The sequence below is a fragment of the Corvus moneduloides genome, chromosome 2 (assembly GCF_009650955.1).
Source record: "Corvus moneduloides isolate bCorMon1 chromosome 2, bCorMon1.pri, whole genome shotgun sequence".
Classification (NCBI taxonomy): domain Eukaryota; kingdom Metazoa; phylum Chordata; class Aves; order Passeriformes; family Corvidae; genus Corvus; species Corvus moneduloides.
Genome location: NC_045477.1, coordinates 37,007,389 through 37,034,585, shown reverse-complemented (window position 1 = coordinate 37,034,585; position 27,197 = coordinate 37,007,389). Strand labels below are relative to the sequence as shown.

Genomic DNA, 27,197 nt, shown 5'->3' with positions numbered 1-27,197 from the left:
GCACTCTAATAATGCCTGTCATTAATAATATGCATGAAAGTTGTTATAACTCTCTCATCAAGACAGTGTGTCAAACCTATGTTGTGTTTAGGAAAAAAACTAGAGGCTCTTTACTGTGATGGCAAAATTCAAACAGGAAAGAAAGGAATAAATTTGCAGAGCTGTGACAGATGTAACATGTCCCTGCACGATTCTAATTAATGCACCTAAGAAATAATCTTGTGGCTGTAACTCACCAAATGATACTTTGTAAAGTTTCAGCTGTTCTTCATGCTTCTTGGCCAATTTATAAATTCTGTTGCTATATCCTTTTAAGGCTTCTCCATAGTCTCTACAGTCAAATGGAATGACCTGGGAATCTGCCAGTTCATAAACCAGTTTGCCTCGTAGCTGGGCAATTGTTAACTGTTTCTTGAAGGTGGGGTCGTAAAATTTTTCCACTAGCTCAAATGTCTCATAAACAGTGTGATAAACAGGATAGTTGCTGAATTTGTCTGCTTTCTGGAAAAGAGCAAGAAAATTCGTCAGTGCTCTGTATTCTGACTGCAGTTAGGAGATGTATTGATCACTTTACAACTCTGATGTTTCGTTATGGTTTCCAAATCAAAAAAGCTATTTGCTACAAAACACAATTTACTATCCTTCATTTTTGTGTCTTCCTATTAAAAAATTAAACCAACCTCAATCCGTGGACTGTTGCACAGGATTAAGTGAGCAGGCTTCCTTCTCTCTACCTACACAGACCAGCCTTCAGTTCCATTGCACAGATTGCCTTCTCCAAGAGACAAAACAGTTTGGAGTTTGGGTAGCAAAAGTCCTCAATCACAGCCTTTTTTTTACCTTGTGTAGCTCTTTCTGAACACAACTATGGAAGATTTGTATATTAAGAGGACTATTAATAGCATGGTGGAACAAACTATCCACCTTCAGTCAGACTCCATAAATACCTTTCCGTAAACTTGACATCCTATAGGATATACATATCACTGTAACATGTTTTATTCTCCAAACATTTAGGTTTCTTGCTAAATTAAGAAATGTCACTGATATACAAACCATTCAAAGATGCTTTGAAGCTTTTTAATTAATTATGAATAAATGCTTTTAACAGGATGACTGCTCAGCACTATCAAACTTCAAGCAATCTGTCAGACTTACCCTGTTCTTGGTGTAACGAGCTCTGCCTGATGCAATTCCCAGTCGCTGGAAGTAAGCTTCAAAATCACTGCCCGACCCCAGTTTATTTATTCTGCATGTTGAAAAGACAACATCTTAGTGAGAGCACTTACTGAACAGTACGGTACTAATTTATGCAAAATGCAGATTTTTCAGAGAAATTGAGGTCAGTTCTTCTGAAGGGCACATCAGGGACACTAGTAAGATCAAAGACTAGATGCGTGGCAAGCTTAATTACTTAACTGATTTTATTCCAACTCTCTGATTCAGTATCCAATATTGCTAGGAAGATCTTTTAATTGTAGCAATCCTAATTATGGCAGCGATGACATCAAAAATACAAACAAACACTTTATGCACAGGAGCCATAAAACTGTACCAGACATGTCTCTGCCGTCTTAAAACATCAATCGTCTATTTCCAAACTAATACGAATTGGGCAGCAGTGTGTGTAAAGACAGATGTGTTTGTGTACTTGGCACATTCCACCGCAGAATCCAAGACCGATAAATAATTCCCGCTGCGGAAGGCACGGTCGGCACCCGGCACCTGCGGGCCACTGCTGCCATCTGGTGGGAAGGTGCGGCGTGGCAGGGGGAGGAAAACTGCAGTAGACAGACGTAATACTCTAAGTATTTTCAAATATTTACGTTTGATGTTCAGTTTTTGGTGTACATGTCTGGCCTGGCGAATAATAAATGTTTCCCAGCTAAAAAAAAAAAAGTTTCTTCTGTTCGGCTCAAGTTAGTATACATAGTTAGTATACATTTCTGCAAGGAGCTGTTTGCATCAATCAAGAAAGATTGGGTCTGGTAGCTTTTTCAAAAGGAAGACATCTCGGTGAGTCTAATGAATCCAAAAACTCAGCAGGGCCAGAAACCTGCAGAACATTTTGGTCAGATCACAAAAAGGGGCGGTTCTGTTTACCTTACATCAGTAATGCCACACTGTGAATAAGATTTAGCCTTTCTGAGTCATAGGTTGAAAGAGTGGAGTTTTAATATCTTCAAATATGAAGTCTTAATACACTCATACATAGATTTGTAATATAATACATTTACACCCATTGTATAAACAAGGAATAATTATCACAAGTTTTTTAATTACTGCTTTTTAATTACTGCTCTAGGCAGCTTTTTTCAACTGAGCATTTGATTATCCTAATAATTTTGATTTTATCTTGTCTAGTAGGTGACTAAACTATGTTTTGAACTCTTCCCCCCCCCTGCTTTTTTTTGATTGCTTTCCACATTGCATTTCTACTAATAAAAAGGCCTTTTTAAAGTATGAGGTTTCATTTTACTGCAGGAATAATGTCACCATCATTAAATGAAAATAATAAAATTTTATTTTATTTTACTATAAAAGATATTGCTAGAGAGTCACCTTGTGCTAAAAGGTTTTGTGTTGCTGCCATAAGTAGCACACCTCGAAAAATTCTGGTGAGCAGCCATGCCATGATATGATTAAAATACTGGGGGAAAAAACCCAAACATATTAAGAGCTTACCTGGGATAGGTATTATTTTCAGTCGTGGGATCTTTCTCAAGCCAGCTCTCATAAAGAGACTTATTTTCATAACCCTCATCAGGGCTTAAAATCTGGAGAGGGAAATATTAGATCTCACTGGAAGTACCTCTAGCTTGATTTGTTATCAAAGGAGATCTTCACAGCTCCCTGCATCGTTCTTAACCAGCAGTGTTGCTGCATGCAGGGAAGTGAATATTGGCACCTCTTTCACACATTTATGCATTCCCAACAAGGAAAGCATGTCACAGGCACTTGGAACCAACCTCAGACAGTAGGAAAGAACAGGTTAAAAACTTTAGGATGCTACCTGGAGCTCATCTACTACAGGGGGAATGTGCGTGTACACACACAACAGCATATAAAATACTATGGGACTTCTCCAGAAACTAGGGTGTCCCAGCTGCTTTCCTTTCAGCAGGCACGGGGAGATGACAACCACAAGCCTGTTTGGCCTGCACAGCAGCAATATTCTATCAACGCAGCTAAACCTAAAATTTGACTGCTTTTTCTGTAGGAAAGGTACAAAAGAACTATACTGGAAGGAAGGGTCTAAACCAGGCATATTACAGCTGTGCCAAGGGGACTCAACCAAGCCTGGAGAATCATTGTGCAAGACACTGTATGTACAAATGTAGGTCTCACCCTTACTCTAAAAAAAACCCCAAAATCTCTGTAACCAGGATGGAAAAGGTAAGTATTAGTGCTGTCATCATGCTGCCAACAAAACTATGAAAGAGTATAAAATAAGTTGACCAAAGCTCTTAGAAAATCTGTGGCAGAGTGAAAATAAATCAAGACTCCAGCCCTGGTCTCCACCTACACTTAAAGAACCTTTAATAGACATTGTCCTTTAAAATTATTTAAATTTAAATTTAAATATAAACCTATAAGATTAGTTATTATGTGCAGAGGAATGTATTTTTTTTCCCCCCAAAATAAAAAGCATAAATATTCATGGATAGATACACAGTCCCACCATATTGTTGGGACTTAAATTCGACACCGAAAAACATACAGAGTCCAAATTGAAATTCCAAAGAGTTCTGACCTCTGAGATTCTGTCAGCAGCTAGCAGGAAAATAACAATTTTGTGAAATAACTGCTTGGCTGCTGTCATTTTCAGGGTACTTTGGTCAAGTCCTAGGGCTAAAGTGAAAATGGCAAATTAGTAAGAGCAAGCTGAACTCTGACATATGGGAGCAAAAGAACTCTATGCTCTGGCAAAGATGTTATTCCGACAGCTCTGGTCATGTAAAAAAAGCATTGGTCAGCTTTTTCATACACCACTGAGAGCATAATAAAACATAATATTTGCCCTGACTTAGATCCTAATCTAGGCTCAGCATAAGCTTCCTGCTAACTCAAGGGAAGATGCAGAGTTCTTTAAGTATAAATGCAAAAGGAGAAGTGATAATCACAGGGGAATTGGAATTGAACTATTGCAGACACTCTCCGGTGCTGACCAAATGTCTAAACCCTGGCAGTAAAGCAGGGCCAAAAAGACAGTCAATAGGTGAATGTCCCATCTGTATGCTGGGGACCACACTTAAATGAGAACTCCCTGAAAGGAAACACTTCACGTGCACACTGCACTTCTTTCTGGTGAGAACTGGCTCACTAAAAAACAAGAAGAGCAAAGAGATCTTTGGATGTTGGATAACTGGATGTTGGACTCCTTAATAGGAACAGAAATAACTTTCCTTTGGACATGCATAATCAGGGGTCAGGATGCCAGGTTTTCTATTGTTTACATCATGCTTCCACTGTTAAAAGCTAAAATGACAGTGAATATGGCATTAATTTTTTTAAAGTCAGTCTCAAGTAGTTTGCATGGTACTTTAATGGCAGTTTTCTACTCTAACCAGCAATAGTTGAATAGTTGACTTAAGATCAAGAGCAAGTTACTATTTTTAGCCCAGAGCATTTTTTTTTAAACTTTGTTTATCTTTCACAGGAAAATGTCTTCCTGAGTTAGTGGCTTACTACAGACAGAAAGTAAATTATTTTATCAAGGGCCCTGCAGCACTAAGGACATGAAAAATTTTATAGTCAGAAGAGAATTCTCTTCAGTGTGCCAAGTGTCAGAGCTAATATTTGAACAGCACAGCTTCTTCCCTCTGCAAGGATGAAAGATTAAGATAGAAAGAATTGATTGGAAAATAAAAGAAAGGAAAAAGGAAAGGAAAATTGGGAGGGGAGAATGGAGAAAGGAAAATTGGGAGGGGAGAGGGGAGATGGGGGAAAGAAGGGAAGGGAAGGGAAGGGAAGGGAAGGGAAGGGAAGGGAAGGGAAGGGAAGGGAAGGGAAGGGAAGGGAAGGGAAGGGAAGGGAAGGGAAGGGAAGGGAAGGGAAGGGAAGGGAAGGGAAGGGAAGGGAAGGGAAGGGAAGGGAAGGGAAGGGAAGGAGGGAGGGAAGGGAAGGGAAGGGAAGGGAAGGGAAGGGAAGGGAAGGGAAGGGAAGGAAGGGAAGGGAAGGGAAGGGAAAGGAAGGGAAGGGAAGGGAAGGGAAGGGAAGGGAAGGGAAGGGAAGGGAAGGGAAGGGAAGGGAAGGGAAGGGAAGGGAAGGGAAGGGAAGGGAAGGGAAGGGAAGGGAAGGGAAGGGAAGGGAAGGGAAGGGAAGGGAAGGGAAGGGAAGGGAAGGGAAGGGAAGGGAAGGGAAGGGAAGGGAAGGGAAGGAAAGGAAAGGAAAGGAAAGGAAAGGAAAGGAAAGGAAAGGAAAGGAAAGGAAAGGAAAGGAAAGGAAAGGAAAGGAAAGGAAAGGAAAGGAAAGGAAAGGAAAGGAAAGGAAAGGAAAGGAAAGGAAATAATGGGAATAGCATAGATAAACCTCCCCAGATCTAAACCATGGCATTTCAGGTGGTAAAAGCATACTGGGTTTCAAAATAACTCAGGATGAATGCATCTGGCAGGATGGGAGATTGGTACCTGGAGTCATCCTACCAAGTCCTGTTGCAGGGCAGATTTTTACACTGGAACAAGTGACCTGAGTTCCCTTAAGATCAGGGGGAAAATAGTACGTATAGTACTATACAATAGTACAGGTTGTCTACTTTTGCACATACAAAGGTAGACAACCACATTTGGTCAAATTAATCTCATCCTTAAGGCACCTATTTCTACCCAATGCCTTTACAGGGAGCCCATGTCGCTCAAGTCAGACAGAGCTGTCTTCTGTTAACTGAGATGAATCCACATCTGAGGATGGTGGCAGTGGCTCATGAGAGGTGCCTAATCTGGTTAACTCCTCACATGGCCAATAAAGTTCCATGCTTTAATGGATCACAACCTTTCAGCCTTACGATAAAGTATCCTGAGAGGTGAAAGTAAAGGAGTCACGGTTAGAGCACTTGTAATCATGCAAATCCATACATCAGACCTGTTACAAAACCTTCTCAATCCTTCAGTATTTATCACATATTTCAGGGGCTCAGTGAGATATGGAGGAGATTCAGGGGAACAGACAGAGAGAAAATGGTAGCTAGCCAATGTGAAAATTTTTTCCTTCAATGCTTATCACTTTAGAGAATGGATCTTGCTGAAGCGTTTTGCCATCTTGCTTTTATTATTATTATTTTTACTATATATTGCAAATAAGATCTCACTTATGTCAATGTTTAAATCCCTTTAAGAATACTGAGGAACTGTGAGCATGGGCTGTTTACTGCCAATGGGATGTTTTGCTATTCATTTTGGTGGGATCAAGATTCTTCCAGTGCAGCAATAAAATAAATCTGACATTATTCAATAATCCAATTTCATCAAATAAACTTGGAATCTTACTTATTCTTAGAAATGCAGAAAAAATAGACTGATTCTGTACCTCTTTTGTCAGATTATACACCAGTTTGTTGAGAAGAGGGGTACAGTCAACTCTTAATGTGTAGTTACCTGAAAATAAAACAAAGACATGGAAATTTTCCCTTCATGTACCAGTGGCATTATCTTCTTAGTGGATTAAACCCAGCAGTCCTTTCTTAGATAAACTTTTTGACTCTAAGGGAAGAATTCATATCTTGCCTCAGAATATATACAGAAATAGACTGCATGGTCTCACTGTATGAGTTACTGCCACTACATGACGATGATGTACTGGGTATAGTACATCCACAGTAATGTAATTAAGCCTTCCCATAGCTCTAAAGTATGCCTAATTATCCCTCATTAGCTACAAGCCCTTGTCACTCATACACTTCCCAAAGCTTTTGTTAAACCGAAGGCAAAAAAAGTAAGGTGATGGAAAAAATACCACTTCCAAGGAGAGTCAGAATTTGAGAACTGGAAATTCAAGTTACAAAAGTGCTTAAAACAATGACCTGCTTTGCTTCTTTTCATTGCCATAGGACAATAAATAGAAATGATTTGCTGTCCAAAAAGTGGTATAAGAAGTGTTGTGAAGAACATAAATAAAAAAACCAAAATCTCAAAAGAGTATATGGATGCTATGTATCTACAGGGGATTTTACTGCTCAGTCAGGTGAGGGATGTGTCAAGAGACTGAAAATAGTTCATGCCTCAAACATTGATATAAAGTTTTGCTCATTATAAAGAAGCTACAACCGAAGAAGCTTCCCTGAAGAGTGGGACTTTGAACTGAAAGTCAAACTGTTGATTAGATAGAGGGAAATGCATTGTTCAGTCATCTCAGGCTGAGGGAAAGGTTTGCATCCACAAAAGGCCAAAGCCAGCAGCTGCAACTGTCCCTGGCTGAGTTTGAGGTGGGGGGAGAGCACAGCTCACAGAAGCCAGGTTTACACAGACTCCACCCAGCCGAGGGGGAAGGAGGAGGTTTTGGGTGCAACCTCTGGTGAGAGGCACTAAACACCCATCCTCCATTACACAAACCGGCCCAGCTGTGGAACCCCCAGCCCCACAGGGCACATCCACGGGACTTTCACATGAGAGGCTTGGCCCCACAGGGCTGCACGTGGTGCAACAGACCCAGAGTCTGCTGTGAGAGACTGACCCCACCCCAGGGGGACATGGCCGGACATGCCCACCCAGCCCGAGCATGTACACCCATGGGACTCTGTGCCTTCTGGGGCAACCTTCACCACCGAGAGACCAGCTGGAGAGGATCAACCAACATCATTGGGATCCACGGAGTGGTGATATTTTCCTTATTCTGTCCCCCCCACCTATCTTCTACTTCTTTCTCTCTTTCTCTTTCTTTCTTTTTCTCTTTTTCTTTCTTTCTTTCTCTCTCTCTCTCTCATATTTACCATCAAATAAAACCCTTAGTATTGTCACTGGCATATGGTCTAGTTTGCACCTTAATTTGGGCAGAGGCATTTCTAAGAACCTTAAAACTGGATCATAACAAAATGTCCAAGATACTTAAACCAGCACACTGAACATGGTGTTCTTTTCCTTATTACAGACTTCTTTTCCAGTTGTTTTGCTTTCACATTTTCTTTAATGCATGAAGCAAGAGACATGTTTGAATAATCAAGATTTAGAAGAAAATTTTTAAGGCAGCAGCATGTTGGCTTCAAACCAACTAAAAAATATGCGTTACAATCCATGGTGAGAATATGAAGCAGCTGTAAAGCCATTATTTCATTTGTGAGATTTTCTAGGCATGAAATTCAGCTCTACTTTTTACACAGCATGTAGGCAGCATAAATGAAGAAACAGCTCTAACCCTCCTTATTCCCCAACTCCAACTGAGCATTTAGACACTGGGTTTGGCTTTTCTTTCTTTCCAATCCTTTTGTGACAGACAAAATTTTCAGCTGACAGTAATAAAAAGAGTTCCTAAATATGCCTGTTGATATCCATTTTATTCACATGCAGGAAGCCCAGATAAGTTGGGTTTGACATGGGAAGAGTAATGCCCTGAATAACTGAGGTTATGATGCAGAGCAGCTTCGCAGGACTCTTCTATTATTTCAGCACAGACAACAGCAACAAAGGTCTTTCTGTAAAAAAGCACAGCCTATTTTCAGAAGGATTTTGTGATACAGATCATAGTGTTGGGCCCCCTCAAAAAAAAAGGCCAATTTCTAAGCAGCATTCCTGAATGACATATTCTTCTCATAGTCTGAAGGACAACCATAGTTGGGTAATGGTGCATAAGGGTTTTTTGTGAAACACTCTTCAGTGCTTATTTTTCTAGAAACGTCCTGCTGTAATAAATATATAACTCCCTGCTCCTGGCAATCAACAAAGGTGAACACACTGTTTCAAAGCACCAAAGCGTCTCCCACCCCCACAAAGTGTAAGCCTGAGGTCTTATAATCATAATAATTTACTGTCTCAAAATATTATAACGCCACAGGGAAGGGAGCTGGCTGTGATCAGGGCAAGGAGCAGACTGTCATATATTAAAACTACAATTGTAAATTAGAGCTAATGCTGTTAAGAGACAGTTTAACATACAGAATTCTCAGTTCCTTAGCACAGAATAATACACTCCTTCAGAGGAGACGTTCTTGACTCAGACATGTGGACTGCAGCTCATGGATGGCACTCTTTGCAAAAGAAAGCAGCATCAAAATTTAAATTGCTCTCTCTCTCCACTTAATCCTGTATTTGCAACACTTATTCTGTACAGCACAATACCTATCTCAAGCAATAAAAAATTCACAGAGAACTATTAAAAATTACATCTGTGAAGTAAGGTAAGGTTAAAAATAAAAGACCCACCTTCTATAGAAGAATCTGTGTTGATGTAAGCGACTGCCCGTTCCTGAAGGACTTTGGCATTTTCCTAGGGTTGTAAATGTGTAAATGTGTTACTTTCGATTAGTGGAATTTAGTCAAGAGCATGTTAAGTACATTGTTTTTTTACAGCATTGCCTTTAAGATCTCAGTCAGGATAATTACTACTGTGTACCTTACTAATTATATTGTTTGAAGATGGGTAAATGATCTGGGCACATAAAATTCACTATTCCTTTCTGGGACTTAATTTGTTGTGGAAAACATCCACAAAATGTAGGTGCTGCCTGCTGCATCACACAGGAGCAAGATGGAACAAGAAAATTATTGAAAAGAATTGTAACATGGTAAAATAGGGTTATTACATGCATTTTAGCTCTGCACTTCAGGACTTTCTGAACATGCAAGATGTGACTGTGAGGTCAGCCAGAATTCCTCCATGCTTTTAATCCCTAGTTATTCATATGTGCTCCCAGCACTGAACTCAATTTTAACACTGATAAACCAAGCACTCCTGTCATTTCTACAGCCTTCCATTTCAAAAAGGGATAAGTCAAAGCCCGAAATTCCCTACTAAAATGCAGTTGATTGACTATTTTGAGTCCCCTAAGCATTGCTTTCATGCTAAATGTATACACACATCTTGTTTATTTTTTTTGCAAACATGTAATTATGTTTGAAATTGATATTCTACTCAGTAAGTGGTATTCCACGAGGTTTTGGCTTTGTGACAGATATTTTAATTAGGTTAGCAATTGTTACTTGATTCATTCAATTAATAACCCAACTAATAATTTGTAAGTCATGGGAACTAAAATTTTAATTGGTAATTGATAGCTACACACTACATTAATGAAATTAATATCTTAAAAAAAAACAGTAGAGGAGACCCTGCAAAAGAACATGACGGGAGGGAGCAAGCCTGTATATGTCTACATGGGGCCTTGCCTGTATGCTAAATCATATTTGCAGCAAAAGAAAGTCCTTTGTTTATGAGCAGTGGAGATCATCTGTGTAGCAAAAGGATGCTGCCAGTTCTTTCTGTTACACAGAAGATGTTGAATATCATGGGTTAATTTTCCTCGAGATTTAATACATGACAGATCTGGCAGCTGCAGAGAAGAGGAATGTAAGCTGTGAGGAATGTCTCTAGGAAACTGAATCTAATTTAGGCCTAAAAGAGTAGTAATGCACACCACCAAGATGAAGCAAGGAAACAATAATATCAAAACACAGGTTCAAATATGAACTGCACTTGCAGTTTTCTAACCTTATACGGCTGCCATTTCATGGAAGAACGAATGACAGATTACTAGATACCAAATTATTAAACAAAACTCATCACAGAACAGCAGTAGCAATATTTAACAAATAGAACGTAAGAAAACTCCCTAATTTATTAATGACTTGCTCAAGAGAAATTGATCCTTTAAGTATCATTGTTTTGTATGCCTCATAATTAAAACAATTGTGTGTTTTTTCTTGACAGCATGTAAATGTATGCAGAGATACATAGACAAAGAAATCACAAATAAAGTTTTATATACAGCACACTTTGCCACCAGTAGAGTTCAGGTGGGATGAAACTTTAATGCCAACTCCTTAAAATTTATCAGTAAATGATTTAAAATAATTTCAATTACTTTTTCTTCCTCTAATGTTTCGTAAACCAACAGTAAGATGAAGAGACTCTGTTACAGCTGGAAGACAAACAATTTATGAGTGAAAAAATTAGTGCAAATCTGAAGGAATAAAAATCTCAGTTTTGTTAACAGAAGAATGATGGAATCCCTTTGGTGTTTGGGAGCCTATTTCTGGGTTTGTTACCTCCTCTGACATGTGCCATTTTGCTATGTAATTTTGTGATTTGCTGAAATACATGCCAATAAACTAAACTAAAAAGATTAAAATTTTTTATTTTATAGATTCTGAAAACTCTATTCACATAGCTAAATATTAACTTGTAAATAAAATTCTAATAGAAGAACAAGACAACACATTTCTATTAAACCATTCAATACTAATAAATTGACATAGTTCGGCAGAAATGTGTTTCATCAGGCAATTTTCTGCCTGCTCTATTTCTAATTTGGATTTTACAGACAAAGCAATGAAAACTCTCGTAAGACCTATATTTCTTATTGGGGTTGAACAATCCACTAAGAACTGAACATGCCCAACAGGAAAAGGAAGATAAAAGTATTCAGAACTTCACTTCTGAATTTTCCGACATTCTTCTCTCAGGCAGGAAAAGGAAGATAAAAATAACATGCCCAATAGGAAAAGGAAGACAGAAACACTCAGAACCTCACTTCTGAATTTTCCAACATTCTTCTCTCAGGCAGGAATATAGTCAGGGAGCGTCCTACAGAATTAATCGACTGTCCTGCCCCTGAGACTCTACAATGCTGGAATTCACAGGAATTTTGAGTTATTCTCTCACAGATTACCTATCCTTTGCTTTGCCCACTAAGACTGATTTTCATACAAAGGGCTTGGTGTGCTGATGGATCACAGCCTCAGGACCTGGACTTAAATTTAGAGAAACTAAGGAATTTCTCAAATAGAGAGTTAGAAAACGGACTGGTCTGTGTTATATAAAATACTATCATTCTGTTAAATGATGGGGTAGATTTCCACATAGAGACCACTGCAGAATATTAGCTTTGAATCAAAGGAGATTTGTAGATCTTAGAAGAGTTAGTGCACTTATGTTGTAAGACAGTAGGTAGGTAGGTAATTTATATAGATATATGAGTGCCTCACAGCACCTGAAGGAGTCTGTTGTGCTCCAATTTTACCTTGAAGTTTTTGATTGCAGTCCAGGAATAGATGCTGGGTACTGCAGCCACCTGCAACACACTTCCAAGTTTTGCTTTGCTTTACACAGTTTTTTATTTACCTCAGCCCACTCTGTAGAACCCAATAATCCAAATTCTTCTGCATCCCAGCTGGCAAAAATAATAGTTCGCCTAGGTCTCCAACCTGCAATCACATAGTTAAACTTGAAAATGCAACTTAAAAATCGACTAACTACAGTTAATTGAAATTGCTTTAAAAACAGCACTTAACTGATATAACAGTAAAAAAATCCTCTCAAAATCCTTAGAGGAATACATTATTGTAGAGGCATTTCTTCTTAATCCAATATTTTCATTCTGCACAGCTAAGAGGGTACCATTACGCTCATGAGGGAATAAATTCACCCAACTACCACACAATGCTACATATGCATCTCTTCAATGAATTTGCATCTTTCATAATGAGAAATAAAACTTTCTCTGGAGGTGAAAAGTTAAATCAATACAGCAGCTTATGAAAACCCTGTCCCTTAAAGCTTCTGTTTTCCATATCCATTCTTTACACCTGTAGTAAGTTACCTTCCATCTTCATTTTACCAAAACTCCGTACAATTTCTTGCAGAACAGCGGCACCAGTCGTTGGATCAATGCCACCAAACACCCAAGAGTCTCTATGACCACCTAAAATAATATATCTGTCTGGAAACAAACATACACCATCAAGGCATAATTAAAAATGCACATGGATTACCTGTATTTTTTTTTGACTGCATCCTTACTTGTATCAAATGAAATTCCAAGATCAATACCAGTGCTACAAGTTTATTTTTTAAGGGAATCTGCAATCATTCGCTTACTCTACTGAGGTATGCAACTAAAGACAAGAAATATTTAATAAATATTTTTCCGTCTAAAAGTCTTTCATGTGTATGACCTGCTACTAAGTATCAACAGTATAATGTTAAGGTCCCAAATCATCACTAGTTTTCTGTAATTTGGATGATGTTAAATTTTGCAAAGGCAAAATGTATGACTGATGTAAGGGGAAACCTACTGTAAAATGACAGGCAGCATAGAAAAAAAATCTCTGACATCTACCATTGTAGCATTCCCATTAAAATGCATTCTTGGGAATGTCAATGAAAAATTGTGTGATGGGAAGGACAGAAAAACTATTAAGAATTTCTTAAGACTCCATATTATATGGGCATTTAAAAATTTTTAAGCTTCTTACAACACAAGTACAACTTCAACAAAAACAAATAAAGAAGGAATTAAAGTCATCAAGCACCTGATGCTCACCTGGTTCCAGAGCTCCTCTGAGGATGCCAATGACGTTGTAAATTCGTGTTATTTTATTGCTTGTATGAACATGCATTCTGACTTTTCTGAAATGAAAGGCAGTGTGGAATATCCATTTCTGACTAATAAGCCAATAAAAAAGCCAATAATATTAACATATAAACCAGAGTTTGTGCCTCTGTCCTGCTTTGTGTTTTTTATGTGTGTTCAGCATTGTCATGCTGTCTCAGAGTCCCATTTTTTATTTCAGCTTAGCCTGTTGGTGATGCCTTAGAAAAAACCCTACAAGCTGGTCCAGTCTATAAATTTGCAAAGATTTACAGAATTTGTTGAATTTTTATTTATGGGAGCCAATCAGATAATTGTGTACTAGAGGAGTAAACTGAAAAACATGCACAGTAATTAAAAATACATTTACATTTTGACCAAAATGATAATTGTGGATATGCATATGTTTATAAAGAATACATTTTGATATTCTAGCACAGGTCCATGTAATAATATAGAACTTGGAGAAAAGTTCATTAGGAATATTCATCCAGGAATAAATTGAAATCTCTGTTTAGGACAGCAGACCTAAGTGACCAAGATTTGTCAATCATAGAATAGTGGAATGGTTTGGGTTGGCAGGGACCTTAAAGATCACCTAGTTCCAACCTCCCTGCCATGGGCAGGTAGGTAATCTTCCATTAGAGGCAGGAAACCTTCTACGAGAAGCACAGGTTTTTCTTCCCTGTCCCCCACCAATAAAATCCACTTGTGAAATGTCATAAAAACAAAGGGAATCCAGGTACTGGGAGAGATAAAATGAATACAGTATTCGTCCCCCTTAACCTGTAGGAGAAACAAAGCACCAAACAATGGGGGGGTTGTGTCTGGCAAAACCTCAGGAGTTTCACATTTGAAGTTATCTTTTCAGCAGCAGATCTGCATGGCTGTCAAAATCAAAACCTACTTCAGGACAGCCACTGGATCTTTGCCCAGAAAATAACTGACACCAGTGCCTTGGGCATGCGTATATGTGCACACTTTCCATGTGCAAGTGACTTTCTACCTAGAATCAAAAGCTTCATTTTGATATGGAACTACTCTGAGAAAGAAGTTATGTGCAGAATTAATCCATATTTACAAAAAATGTTATTCTGCCAAGTAGGAAGACGTTAAAAAGTGAATTCAATAATAAAGTTTTGCAGAGGAATCATATTGTTTTCTCACTGTTGTTCTTCAAGATACTCCAAACAGCGCTGTAATTATGTCAAATATGCTTTCTTATTTAGTTATTCCTACTTTATTCATTTTCAGCTAGTGTTAAAGCAGAGCAGGAAAGAATAATGATAAATGAAGTCTTTATAAAATTAAATATTCAGACATACTCTTGTTATCCAGGAGATGGAGTAGTGATAATGATACAGCATTTTTACCCTGTTCATCGAGGTCCTCTACCAGTCCTCACTGAATAATGACTCATGTAAACTGAAACTGTTTTTATGTGGAAAAGTCACACAAAAGTGATCTTTAGATTTAGCAATTTATTGCCAAATGTCATTGTCATGTGGCCTGATCTGCTAATCTATGATCTTTTTTTAATGTAATTTATTTTCAAATTCTAATAATTATCACCAAATGTAACTGTAGCAGAAGGTAGCAAATTTCTCCCAAGTCTCTCTAGATGTATCATTTCAGAGTCTTTCCTTCAGGGGGATTTTTTTTCTTTTTTTTTTCTTTTTTTGTTTTTGCAATATTGTATAAACAGGCAAGTATTAAAACAGACCTTGTAGAAGAGTTGCCTGTGAATCCTGGCCCTATGTTATAAGACACATTGAGACTTCCCTTCCAGCTGCTATCTGGTGCTGCAGGTCCTCCCATTGCACTGTGAAGTGAAAACCAAGACAAATGCAGTTGACAAGTAGGCTAAAATCTTAAATTCCCTTAATAATTATTGCAGCAAAACCAAGATGGCTTTACAAAATTCCTAAAAGCATTATTGCAAAAAACAGATTGCTTTGAATTTTCCACATTTTGTGAAGCACACATTACTACAAAAGAGTAGCAAATACAAGTAACAGCATAGATTTTGCCATCTTAATGTGAAAAATTTATCTATACATTTGGGAATACTGACTTCTGGTGAGGAGGACTGATGTATACTCACCGCAGTAATACTTCTGCATCATGATATCCAATGGGATGAACTGGGATTTTGGGAATCCCTACACCTTCGTTAACTTTATATCTGAAAGTGTACTCTGAGAAACCAGAACAAAATGTCAAGTTTATAGTGTTCTGAGCAACTTTTACCAAACTGGAAACACTTCTGAGCAGTGCAGCCACAAGCATATATGCTTCTTTTTGATTCTTACATCATTTCTCACATACTGCTTCTAGGAAACCAAACTGTAATGACAGAACCACAAACCCAGGAATGCATCTGCACAGCTGTGCAAAAGAAGTCCCCAGGCTTGATGCAAGCTTACATTTGCAGTCCAACCATATTATAACTTCTCCTCTAGGCTGGCTGTGGGGAAACCAAGCTGGTGTGTGAGGTGAAGATGGCACCTGTGCAGCTGGTTGACAAGGTACAGAGAACATCCACAGATGCATTTACCTGGGTTGAAGACAGGCAATGTCCCTCTGAGTCTGGTAGGCCTGGCACACACAATCTCACCTGGTTTTAGGTTGTCTTACACCCCCAACAGTGGTCACACAAGCCCATGAGCTTTCCAGAAGCACCCCTGTACAGCCATCCCATCAACAGACAGCACTGGCAGGCAACCTAGTTCAGACTGAGTTTAGGATGCCAACAAGGACAAGACAAGCACATGGTGCCAACTTTTGAAAGACTCCAGGCTACTATTATTTTTGCTACAGGAATTTAATTCCCCTTGAAGAGGATTTTAAACTGGTTTTCTGCTTGGAATTTATGATCAGCAAGGAAACATACCTCCATGTAAAGCTATTAGCCCTCTTTGATCGTAGGGTACAATCTAGTTTAAACTGGTCCTCTTGAGAAACACAGATATTTTAAAATGGCTATAAATTCTCAGTCATTTTCTGCTGCTTCTCAGTCTGTAAAGCTACACACCCTGCTTTTTTAAGTGTCACAAGGGTGGGACGATACAAAGATTCTGCTAGGAACTTTCTTCCCCTGCCTGACTGAAACAGTTAAAATGACACAGATAGAACTTGCTATGTAATAGGAAATTAACCACTGTCAATAATAATTTCAAGCAGCTTTTTTCTCTGCATCTGTACTGAAAATAAATGAATTTCTAGTGACACACTTTCAGCACCAGTTTATAAAGTACTTGATGGCCCAGGCTACAGAACTTTCACTCACCTTTTGCAGGATAACCTGGTGTTAGAGGGTCCCCAGCCCCATTCAGGTTTAAAACATTTCCGCGCTGGGCTCCTCCACCTGGAAGGTTCCAGCCATTTGGATAAGGATCTACTCCAGGTGCGCAGTAGTCAGCAGGGTCTGAATAAAGTATGATCCCTTGGGCTCCTGCTAATATGGCATTTTTAACCTGTGAAATTATTTGCTTTTAAGATGTGGCTTTTTTTTTTTTTTTTTTTAATGCAGCAATAAATCTGAATGTTGAGATTTGCTTCCATGCAAGAAGATGAGTATGTGAAAGAGTGAAAATTACCCCAGATTCAGCAGAAGGACCAAGCACAGTGAAACACAATATGTTCATTATTTGTGTCAAACCTTTAGTCATAGCTCAAGGCTATGAAATAAAGCACAGAACATAAAACTGAGGCACAAAACCTCACTCATAAAACTGAGGCACTGTCCCCACTGCCCCACTATCACATATTTTGCCAGATTTGTTGTCTAAAGTCAGAAGAGATAGTTTCTCAGTTTCTGTGCATCAGACTCCTTGTCAAAACGCTCCTATTTCAAAGTACTGCAGTTCTATGGATGGCAAGTATCAAAAGCCTTGGCTCTGCAAACTACTCAGTTGCCTAAACTATTCTCTTGCAAGAACTGCCTGGGGAGTTTGCAGTCATCTCTGTCTCAAGAGTTTAATACATTCATCTGGTTTTATTGTTTTGGAAGTTATTCTTAGACTGCAGTCACAATGGATACATTGCAGGCTTCCTTCTGCTCATATGTTCCAACAAACAGCTCTCACTGCTTCCCTCAAGCTCTACCATGAAAGTGCCTGACCCACGGAGGAAAAATTAAAGCACAACCCTTACTTTGTTTCCTCTGAAGATTTTCCCATATCTGGCAATGACAATCTTTCCTGTACAGTTAATTCCCATTTCACGCTCCAGCTTAAAAAAATCTTCTGTACGACCATAATTCACGTACACCAGATCTGCCTGGGCAGAAAAGAAAAGCAACGTCGTGGCAACTGGCCAGTGAACAAACAAAATACCCATTATCAGAAATACAGTTTCATTCACAATGTATCATAGAGGACTTTTCTTTTTTTTTTTTTTTTTTTGCATTTCTACAAATGAGATCCAGTGCCCATAAAAACAATAGCAAAAGATATCCACAATATTCTTTAGGAAGCTTTGGCTCGAGCTTCTGATGTTTGGATATTATCCCACACTTAACAACAGTCCTAGAAACAGGCTGGAAAATAAACCAATGTACTTTGCTAAACCGACAAACTTCTCTGGCTGTGACAAAGCAGTGGCATGCTTTGCATACACAAACACTCACTACTATATAATTTCATTTATTTATCCAATGCAATGTTGTCCCTGACCTGCTTCATAATGAATTAGCAGATTAAGTGAGGAACTTTTGTGGCCTTTGAAGGCATTCATTTAATCTGAAATGTCTTCCAACTTGATTTAAATATTGCTACTTCTACCTGTGCCTTAAACAACTCCTCTACATATGACTGAATAATATGGAGCAATCTGAGATGTATCCTAAATTTTCCATCAAGATAAAAACATTTCACTTGTTATGTGATTCAGAGTTCTAGCAACTTAAGAAAGATCTTTTTTTGGTCATAAAAGACTTCTAACCTTTGCATAATATGTGGCCTATCTGTGCCTAAGTGTTCTTTAATTAAGACAAATGGTAATTAAAACTAATACAACAAATATTTTGAGAAGTTGGAGCAACTGTCCCAGAAAGTATTTCAAAAAATAGGTAATAGTACCCTGACATAATTTCTTTTCTTACCTCTGGCACTCCTTGTGCTGAAAAAGCATTATATGGTGGTAGTATATCAGTAACATTTTCATACCCCTGTGGAGGTGGTTCAAACAATGATGTATTGAAAACCTATCAAAAAAATAACAGTAGTCTTTGGTCAAACACTCCAGGCACAAATTCACACACTAAGCAAATGCTAGTTATAGTTTAAACTAAAGTCAAAAGAGACAGTTATTCAGTTTCTGTGCATCAGGCTCTTTGTCAAATAATTACTGTTTCAAAATACTGCAGTCCTATGGATGAAAAATATCAAAAGCCTTGGCTTTTGCCAAGTTAGTTAGCTTTTTCAGCAGTTTAAACTATAAATTTCATAAATTGCTAGCAAAAATACAGTTCTAACTAGTACACATAAGTTCAAACAAAAACACAGCTAGGGATCCAGAGCTGAACTTTTGTAATAGAATGCAGATATAAATACAAAGAGATGGATCAAGTGTCAGAAGATGTTCATCAGCCACTGCCTAAACCTAAGGAAAGAAGTAACTGAAAATTGGCAAGAAGTGGGGACAGTAAAACACACCTGGTTCATCCATGCCATCCCAGATGTCTTTTGTGGTTTCTCCCACCTGTATTATTATTATTATTATTATTATTATTATTATTATTCTCTTCATGTCTCTTCTAGTAATGCTCCAGTTAAACATACTGCCTTTTATCATTATGTATTGTAAAACTCATGTTGCTTTAAGGTTCATGACCACCTTTTGTCACCTTGTGAGATTATAGTTGAGACACTGTTACAGGGTTTCTGGAAGAATTTCTTCATTCTTTCACCTCTAAGCTCATGTCATCCCTGAGCACATATTCCTTACTTTCTATCCTGGCTCTTCATCCTTACCTATATGCTATGATGCTTCTCTAGCAGTTCCACCTCCTCTCCTTGCTCAGGCTCCTTGTCAGAATCTACATCTACTTCTTTATTTCCCTGGGTATTCAAAAGGGAGAAGATGTCTATAGACTGACTAGTTCATTAGTACTTCCAACACTAACTTCAGAGACACCATGGGAAGCCAGTGGAATCAGGTTCAGAGCAAGGGAAACAAGGCAATACTACGTAAAATTGACAATATCTCTGCATTCCTTACCTCAGTATGTTGTGGAAGCAAATATTGTACAGATGTTCAAGCAGGGTTTGGATAGGTACTTGGAAGAGAGATGTAGTGAGGGTCACTGACTGGATAAATACTTGGAAAAGGTCTAACAAGGATTTTTTCAAGAGACTAATTGCAGCACATTTGGAAAAGCCCTGAGCTGAAAACAGCAAGACACTGGGAAGAACTGCATGCCTGAAGTACATTTCTTTGTTCTTAAACGTCCCTGTGCATCCACTTAAGGCTGTTTATGGAAGCAGGAGATTAGCCTAGATATATCCTTAAGCTGAACTCTTCTAACACCTTATGGTCTACTGGTGTTAATTGCAGCCTCACCACACATCCCTGCTCTTCTGTTATGAGGCACTGAGATCTCAGCCACTCTGCTGTGTTTTCTGCATAGCCTGGAAAACCATTTCTAAATATGAATTCCCTTTGCACTGGATTTTTTTAATAATATAAAGCACATGCTGAGCTGAGTAGGTAGGAATACAGAGGAAGACACTGTTTTTTTAACAGGAAGTCACTGGGGTTTTTTTGGTTTTACATAAATATAGTTTTGTCATTGAAAAGATCACCTCATTCCCTTGATCATCAATTACTGAAATGTAGTTTGGCTGCTTTTCATTTGGGTATGAAAGAAGCACATCATAATTAACAAGTTCTGCTGAATCCAGTCCAAATTCCTTCCACTGGCCTTGAATTTTTTTGGCAAGAAGAAGATTCTCTTCAGTTCCTGCAAGGTGAGGCAACTTGGTAAATGAGCTAGAATAAAACAGAAAACCACTAGTAAGCATCAAATGCAGAGAGATACAATAGTGAAATAGGATCAGTGTGTATAAAGCTAATCTTCAAGACACATTCCATGGACAGTAAAGTCTTAAAGTTTGAGCTGTATAACATGATTGCTCATCAGAGTCTGCTTCATGACATGTAGAAAATATAGTCAGAGCAGAGGATCTTTCCTCAGGCCTTAAAATAAGTCAGCTGAACTTTTCTCTTTGCATGACAGGAACGGCCACATCTACACACAAGCAATGAAAATCAGTGTCAAATATTCAGCAAAAGAACATTAGCAGTATGCAAGAAGCAGAAATAAATATAGGAGAGCTACACATTCAGAAAGGAGCCTTCCAGAAAATTCTGGTATCTGATGATGGATTTGTACTGTGGGCATAAAGTGTCCTAATAAGTTTAACTTGAAAATCATTACTTAAATTATCTGCATAGGTTTGCTCTTTTTTCTTCTTTTTCAAAAGCCTGAGTAACAAAATCCTTCTTAACATTTATATCCATATCAGAAAACACATACTGGTGATAAACAGTCAGGAACAGGATCCAGTCCCTCTGGACTACCCTAAAGAAATCTGTCTGCAGTTTGTTCGGCCCACTGAACAAGTAAGTAATGGTGAAAGCTCATCAGTCAGCCAGGTACTCAGCATCAGCTTCCAATTCCCAACAGGCTACTTGTCAATGGTTGCCCCACAGATGTCAGATACCAGCAATTACTTATTAATTACCATTAATAAGTGGTAGCAAATACCATGATTAATATCACTTCAGACTGTTTTCAGCCCATGCTCTGCACTGTGTACTTCCTCAGCTTCCAAAGGAGAATGATATTCAAAGCCTTTTTGAAGTCAAGGATGTTACAGCCACTATAATGCCTCATGCATGTAGCCAGTCATTTCCTTACAGAATGCAATCGTGCTGATCACACAAACAAATAGGAAATAAATGCTGACTGTTCCTAACTGTATTTCTGTCCTTCATGTGTTTGGAAACAGATTCCAGAAGGATGTTTTGTCGCCCTTCCAGACCTGAAGCCGACCAGCTCACGGTCTCTCCAGGTTGCCCTTACTAAAGGAGGGGCACAATATCAGCCTTTTTCAGTCACCTGCGGCCTCCTTCAATCATCAGAACCTCTCAACAACTGCAACATTGCAATCATAATATCAAGGTCTTTCACATGAGTCCCACCTGGCCCCAAGATCTGAATGCATCCAGATTCTCTAAGTATACCACACCCTCTGTGCTGTTGCCATCCCCGCTCTTTAAACTGTGTGGGTACGCACCAAATCTGGGAGCAACCTTTGCCAAACCTTGTTGCTTGTTGTCTTCTTGCACTTTAATTCTCACAAGCATTTTAAGTACCTTTTAATTCTTTAAGTGTACTAAATACTACATATGCCGTCAGGAAAAACACACATGATGATTTTTTTTTTCCACATTTTCCCTTCTAAGCAGTTTAATCCTTTTCAGAGCTATGATACAATGTTAAGACCAAAGTGTCTGCATTTTCTGAGACTCACAGATTTTTTCCCCACTTGATAAAAGCAGATTTAGTACTGTGAAAAACTAAGAACATGGACCAAAATTCTCAAGTTCACATTTTTTTATGCTTTTAACAAATTTTTTGGATAGTGTGTTAATACAATTTTTCTGCAGTTCCTGATTTTTATTTGAATTTAGGCAAAAAAACCCCCAATCAGCATGAAGCATTTGGCCCATCACCAAAGCAAGCAGACAAATGAGAAGCCATTAATGTCCCACAGCCAAGAGACTTTGGCATAATTACAGAGCTGTTTCGTGCTGTGTTGCCTAGATTCTCACGCAAACATAATTTTCAGGAACTCTGCAATGTACTGAAAGCAAGAAATACAAAATAAGATTAGGCCTGTAGACTTAAAAAGCTAATTGATATTAGGTATGAAACCTTTTGGGTTTAGAATAAATGTATAGAAATCTAATTTGTCAGTAATCCTTTGATGTTCTTGTTGCAGCTGCTGACTTACATGCTGAATACCAACACTTTTCTAACCAGAGTTTGTATATATTTACTTTTCACATAAATATATTTTTTCTTCTGTAGAAAATATAAATATACACAATAATGTGTGTTTTTTTCGTTTTCTGTGGGGAAAAAAAAAGGTTTTTTCTATCCCTAGCATTTTAGATGTTTTGAAAGAACTGCATGGATGCACTGGGATGCAAAAAAAGATTATTTACTAACAATTGCATCATGCAAACCTTAATCAACTGTACAAGCACACTGACCATGGACAGAGCCCTTTATCTCTAAACCAGAAGACAGGGTATAATGGGATGTCAGAGCTCCCAATTAACAGCACATTATCCAGTATGGCCACACTAAAGGAAATATCAGCTGTAAGTATACATGCAACTCAGTGCTCTGCAAATCTGTAGCATTAATTTTTAACAGATTAATTTTCTACTCAGACTAGCTGCTCAAATGGAAAGTTTAAGGAGACACTGAGCAGATGATCAGTCAGATGTAATTCATGTCAATCATTGTATCCCAAATACAGTAAAATCATCTCAGTCTGAAAGAAAGAAAAGGTATCTGATGTTAGAGCTTCAGACACTTGCAAGAAAAAAAAGGCATGCTTCTTTAAACCAAGAAGATGGGAAATCATGAAGACTGGTAAGCACTGGCAGTAATGCAGCTGAGGGAAGTACACTTGACAGTACAGCCACTTCAAAAAGGCAACTTCAAAAATGGGGAAGGGGGAACAGAAGAGTTGTAAGCCTCTCTCTTCTTCCCTCAGACATTCCATACAAACTAAATACTTCCAAAGCATCTTAAAAGCTCTGCTTTCAGAGGCCCTTCCTTGGAGCTGATGTTATTACTTTCTGGCTTTCTTGCCTGATAACATTGTTCAAAAAACAGGATGCACAAGGCTTACCGAAGAAATTTCCTGATGTTCTCTGCTTTCATTTCAGCCACAAGTTTCTGTCTCACATTTTGACGGACATCTGAAGAGTTGGGGTTTTTCTCCGTCAGTTTTGTAAACCATCCTGAAACACATTTGAAAAGTTTCCGACTTAGCAAGAATGTCCTCACATGTTTGAGCGCAGGTGCCACCTGTGGTACTAAACAGTTAAAACCACAAGGATGAGCAGAGCTTAGAGCACCCTCTGTCAGTGTCTGTAGGCTCAGAGAAGTGAAGCAGAAAAGTAAAATATATTTCATTGACTGAAATGCCTAAAAGTAACATAATGAAAAAACTACACCCTAAATCCCTGGTAAATCCCCTTTTTAAGGCACTTGTCTCTCATTAATTTTAAACTATAGTTTGAATTCTCAATTAACTGTTTGCAGTGTGAGATTTGAACTCCTGATACTCATGATGAATTTACTTTATTTAGTTTATGCATATATTTTAAAACATATATGTTAGCATATTTAAATGGAAGGTCTAGGACTCAACAGCCACCCTGACAGCACTGTAATAGTTACAGACTTGGGGAAGGGTGGGTTTAGTCTATTTAACAATTAAAAGAATAAAGTTAACTGTCACCCAATCCAGTTTTAAAATGTTTATTCATTAACCATAAATAGTAGTAGGAGAGGGTATATCAACTGTATGAGTTTGTCTTAAGAAAATAACAACCAAAAAAAAAAAAAATCCTTTTATTATTATAGCTAGACAATCCCAAACTGGGAAATTTTTTGTAAGAAAGACAAATGTATGTGCTGTCACATGCACAGTATATATGATCTGTTACACTTAAATACAATTGTAGTAACTCTCTGAACTGAAGAGTGATGCTTGATCAAACCAAAAGGCCATTTTTCCCAGTGTCCTGTTTTGGAGCAGGGCCAAACAATGATGTTCAGGGAAATGTATAAGCACAGCACAAGTACCAGAAATTTGCCACTCAGGGATCTCCTAAATTAAACTGATATTTTATATATTTAATAGCCCTCATGGATTTTTCTTTCATGCTTTAGCCTTAGGTTTGTGTTAGAACACAAGTTTAAAAAGGACATGCAGTTTTAGATTTAAAATCAAATACTGCAAGTGACATCAGAAGAGAATCTCTAGCAAAGTTCATTGTGCATGATGAAAATTTCAGTAACTTGGCTGTCAGTCAAACTCCTCCTCCTTCTCTACATTCTACCCTTAATTTCTAAAATAGCAACTGAATAGGAGTATTTAAATATATCTTCAGTAAAAAACAGGAAATAAAAATTTGAACAAATCTGGGAGATCTTGCAATCGCTGAAGTCTCAAACTCTTGTATTAATCTTTCCTCTTTGAAAGCCTGGCTGCCTGTTTCGGGAAGCTGCCAGTTCACCAGGGCTCGTCCTGAGCTGAAGCACGGAGCCACTCTGTTCCTCACTCCCTAAAGACCAAAAATGCTTGAGAGAAAAACTTCTTAGAAAAGCAGTGGGACGGGTACTTTACCATGTCGCTAAAGAGCACTATAATCTCCCTGATGGTGAGTTAATCACATCAGGCGTTGCACACAAGTATGTGCAGGGGAAAGAAGCCGGGGGCTGAGCCCCTGGGTCTCTGCACTCACCTGTAAGAAAGCCCAGCAAGAAACAGCCGAGCAGCCCAGGGCACACGAGCCACGCACGGAGGGCGGCCTTGCTCCTGCTCCTGGCCATACGGTCAGCACTGGCCGGCAGCTTGGCAGGCTCTGAGGGCTGGCAAGCAGCTGCCTTCCTCCTCCTCCTCCTCCTCCTTCTCCTCCTCCCCTTTCCACCCACAGCCCCAGGGCTGTCCCTGTCTTCTTTGCTTCTCAACTCTCACGCTGCCTAACCAGCCTTAATCGCTAGGCGATGATGATACAATTTTCCAAATGAAACTAAACTCTTCCACTTCTTAGCTTCACCCCACCAGACAGCTCCTGTGTAGCTGCATGTGTATCTTCTGTAACAAATATGTATCCAGGCTGTGCACCACACAATGCACATATACTACTTAAGAGGCTAATTTCTATTAGTTATTAGGAGTTTCTGGTTTTGAAAGTTCCTGTTTTAGGCTTGTTCACAATGTGTTCCAGTGGAAGTGGCCAAGAGATGAAATTAAGGGAAAACTTGTTTTCTCTTTACCAATGAAACACTGAATTGCTTCCCTTTTTTGATCCATGGTAACATTAATCGTTAGCAAGGAATGTATACATGGAGCAGCTGAGAACAGAATTTAGATTGGCCAGCAAGAACACTACCAGATATCATCCAATTTGCAACTGGGAAAAGTTGCAAATTTATTTCCTGTGTTCTCTAGCAACTTGCACTTAGAATTACAAGGTTCTCGAGACCAAGTTTTCCTAGTCTACTTTATTCAAATCCATCAGTACCTCATGGGGAAGGAAACAACTGCAGCCCAAGGAATAGTCAAAACATACATTCATAGAATCGTTACATTTTGCACAAACTTGCTCTGACCTTGCACATCACTCCTTGCTGCTGAGTCCCTTCATGGGGACACAGAAGCCAAGACTGACCTTTCTGGAACTGAGGACTCACCCATTAGAGACCAGTTATATGGCTGAAGGCAGGAACGCTTTTCTGGGAGCCTGGGATTGCTCCAAATTCCTACCACTCACTCCCAAAGGACAAAGTAGATACATTTTGTGAAAGAAACTTCAGTACTCCGAGTATCAAAATTTTCTTAAATACATTTTGATGAGCTGAAAATATTCAGAAAAAGCAGAAAAGACTGGTTAATGTCCCAATTACTTAAACTAAGGCTTTTCAGAGAAAAATTACACCACTTGGGTATTCTGCACCAGTCACAGCCACTGTCTTAAGCATAGGGCTGGATGTCTTTGTTCAAATGATAAACACGTCCAGTTTTGTGATTTTTTCCTGTCATTTCCCAACTGCTCATAAGCCATCACAAATTCTGAACAGCAATGACATTTCACACCAGCATCTGAATTGACATATACAAACCAGATGGAATTCCACCTACAGAATTCAAAAAGAATGAGCATATTGATGTATTATTAGCATTTATATAGCACCGCAGGTGTAGGACTGGCACATAATAGACAGCAAAGTGACAAGGGCTTTTGGAGATTACTATCAAAATTAGACCTCACATGATAATAACATCAGTGGAGGAAGAAGGCAAGAATAGCAACAGCAAGAATGTATGAAATGCATTTATTTCTATGCGTACGTCTTTTTAAAGTGACAAGGGCACTAGCAATGCTGAGGTTGAACAACGAGCAGCAGCCAAGTGGCTTCTACCACTTAAAATACAGTCCTATTACTGTAAGTTGTTAGTTGTGACATGTTCTTACACGCCATGGATTGGCCACAGGTGGAGTATATTATGTTACAATTAAATGCAAGTGTAACATACAGTGTAAATCTGTCTTCAATCACATGCTCTCCACAACAAGACTGAGGCAGGAAATAAGACGAAAAAGCTCATGGGTTGAAGTGAAGACAGAGATATTATCTGCCCATTACCATCATATGGCAATCTGAAAACAGATTCCACTTAGGGAAAAATAATTTATTACAAATTAAAATAGACTTGGATAGTGAGAAACAAAGCCAAAAATTGACATCTTCTCCCACAATGCAACTATTTTTTTCAGTTTAACCTTCTTCACTGCCGATTTCACTGCCATAGGGTTACCATATGCAACACAGAGGCCATCCTGGGATCCGGCCAGACATCCT

The 27,197-nt window shown here is 38.6% G+C and overlaps 1 protein-coding gene across 4 annotated transcripts in view; it reads right to left on the bottom strand.

Annotated features, from left to right (window-relative positions):
• The window catches only part of LOC116439507 (N-acetylated-alpha-linked acidic dipeptidase 2-like), a 32,289-nt gene extending 7,079 nt beyond the window's left edge, over positions 1–25,210 (bottom strand). The window contains exons 1-16 of one of the 4 annotated variants that reach the window (XM_032099130.1): positions 25,076–25,210; positions 23,452–23,563; positions 20,323–20,509; positions 18,621–18,722; positions 17,672–17,797; positions 16,806–16,992; positions 15,621–15,714; positions 15,240–15,338; positions 13,469–13,554; positions 12,746–12,865; positions 12,268–12,350; positions 9,351–9,414; positions 6,526–6,593; positions 2,686–2,777; positions 1,159–1,249; positions 237–501 (exon numbers count right to left, since the gene is read on the bottom strand). In XM_032099130.1, the coding sequence (XP_031955021.1) occupies positions 237–501; positions 1,159–1,249; positions 2,686–2,777; positions 6,526–6,593; positions 9,351–9,414; positions 12,268–12,350; positions 12,746–12,865; positions 13,469–13,554; positions 15,240–15,338; positions 15,621–15,714; positions 16,806–16,992; positions 17,672–17,797; positions 18,621–18,722; positions 20,323–20,509; positions 23,452–23,563; positions 25,076–25,163 (1,864 nt within the window). In that variant the 5' untranslated portion in view covers positions 25,164–25,210. The remainder of the gene's footprint in view (positions 1–236; positions 502–1,158; positions 1,250–2,685; positions 2,778–6,525; positions 6,594–9,350; positions 9,415–12,267; positions 12,351–12,745; positions 12,866–13,468; positions 13,555–15,239; positions 15,339–15,620; positions 15,715–16,805; positions 16,993–17,671; positions 17,798–18,620; positions 18,723–20,322; positions 20,510–23,451; positions 23,564–25,075) is intronic. The other 3 variants (XM_032099132.1, XM_032099131.1, XM_032099133.1) reach the window with 3 other exon arrangements.
• Positions 25,211–27,197: the final 1,987 nt, after the last annotated feature.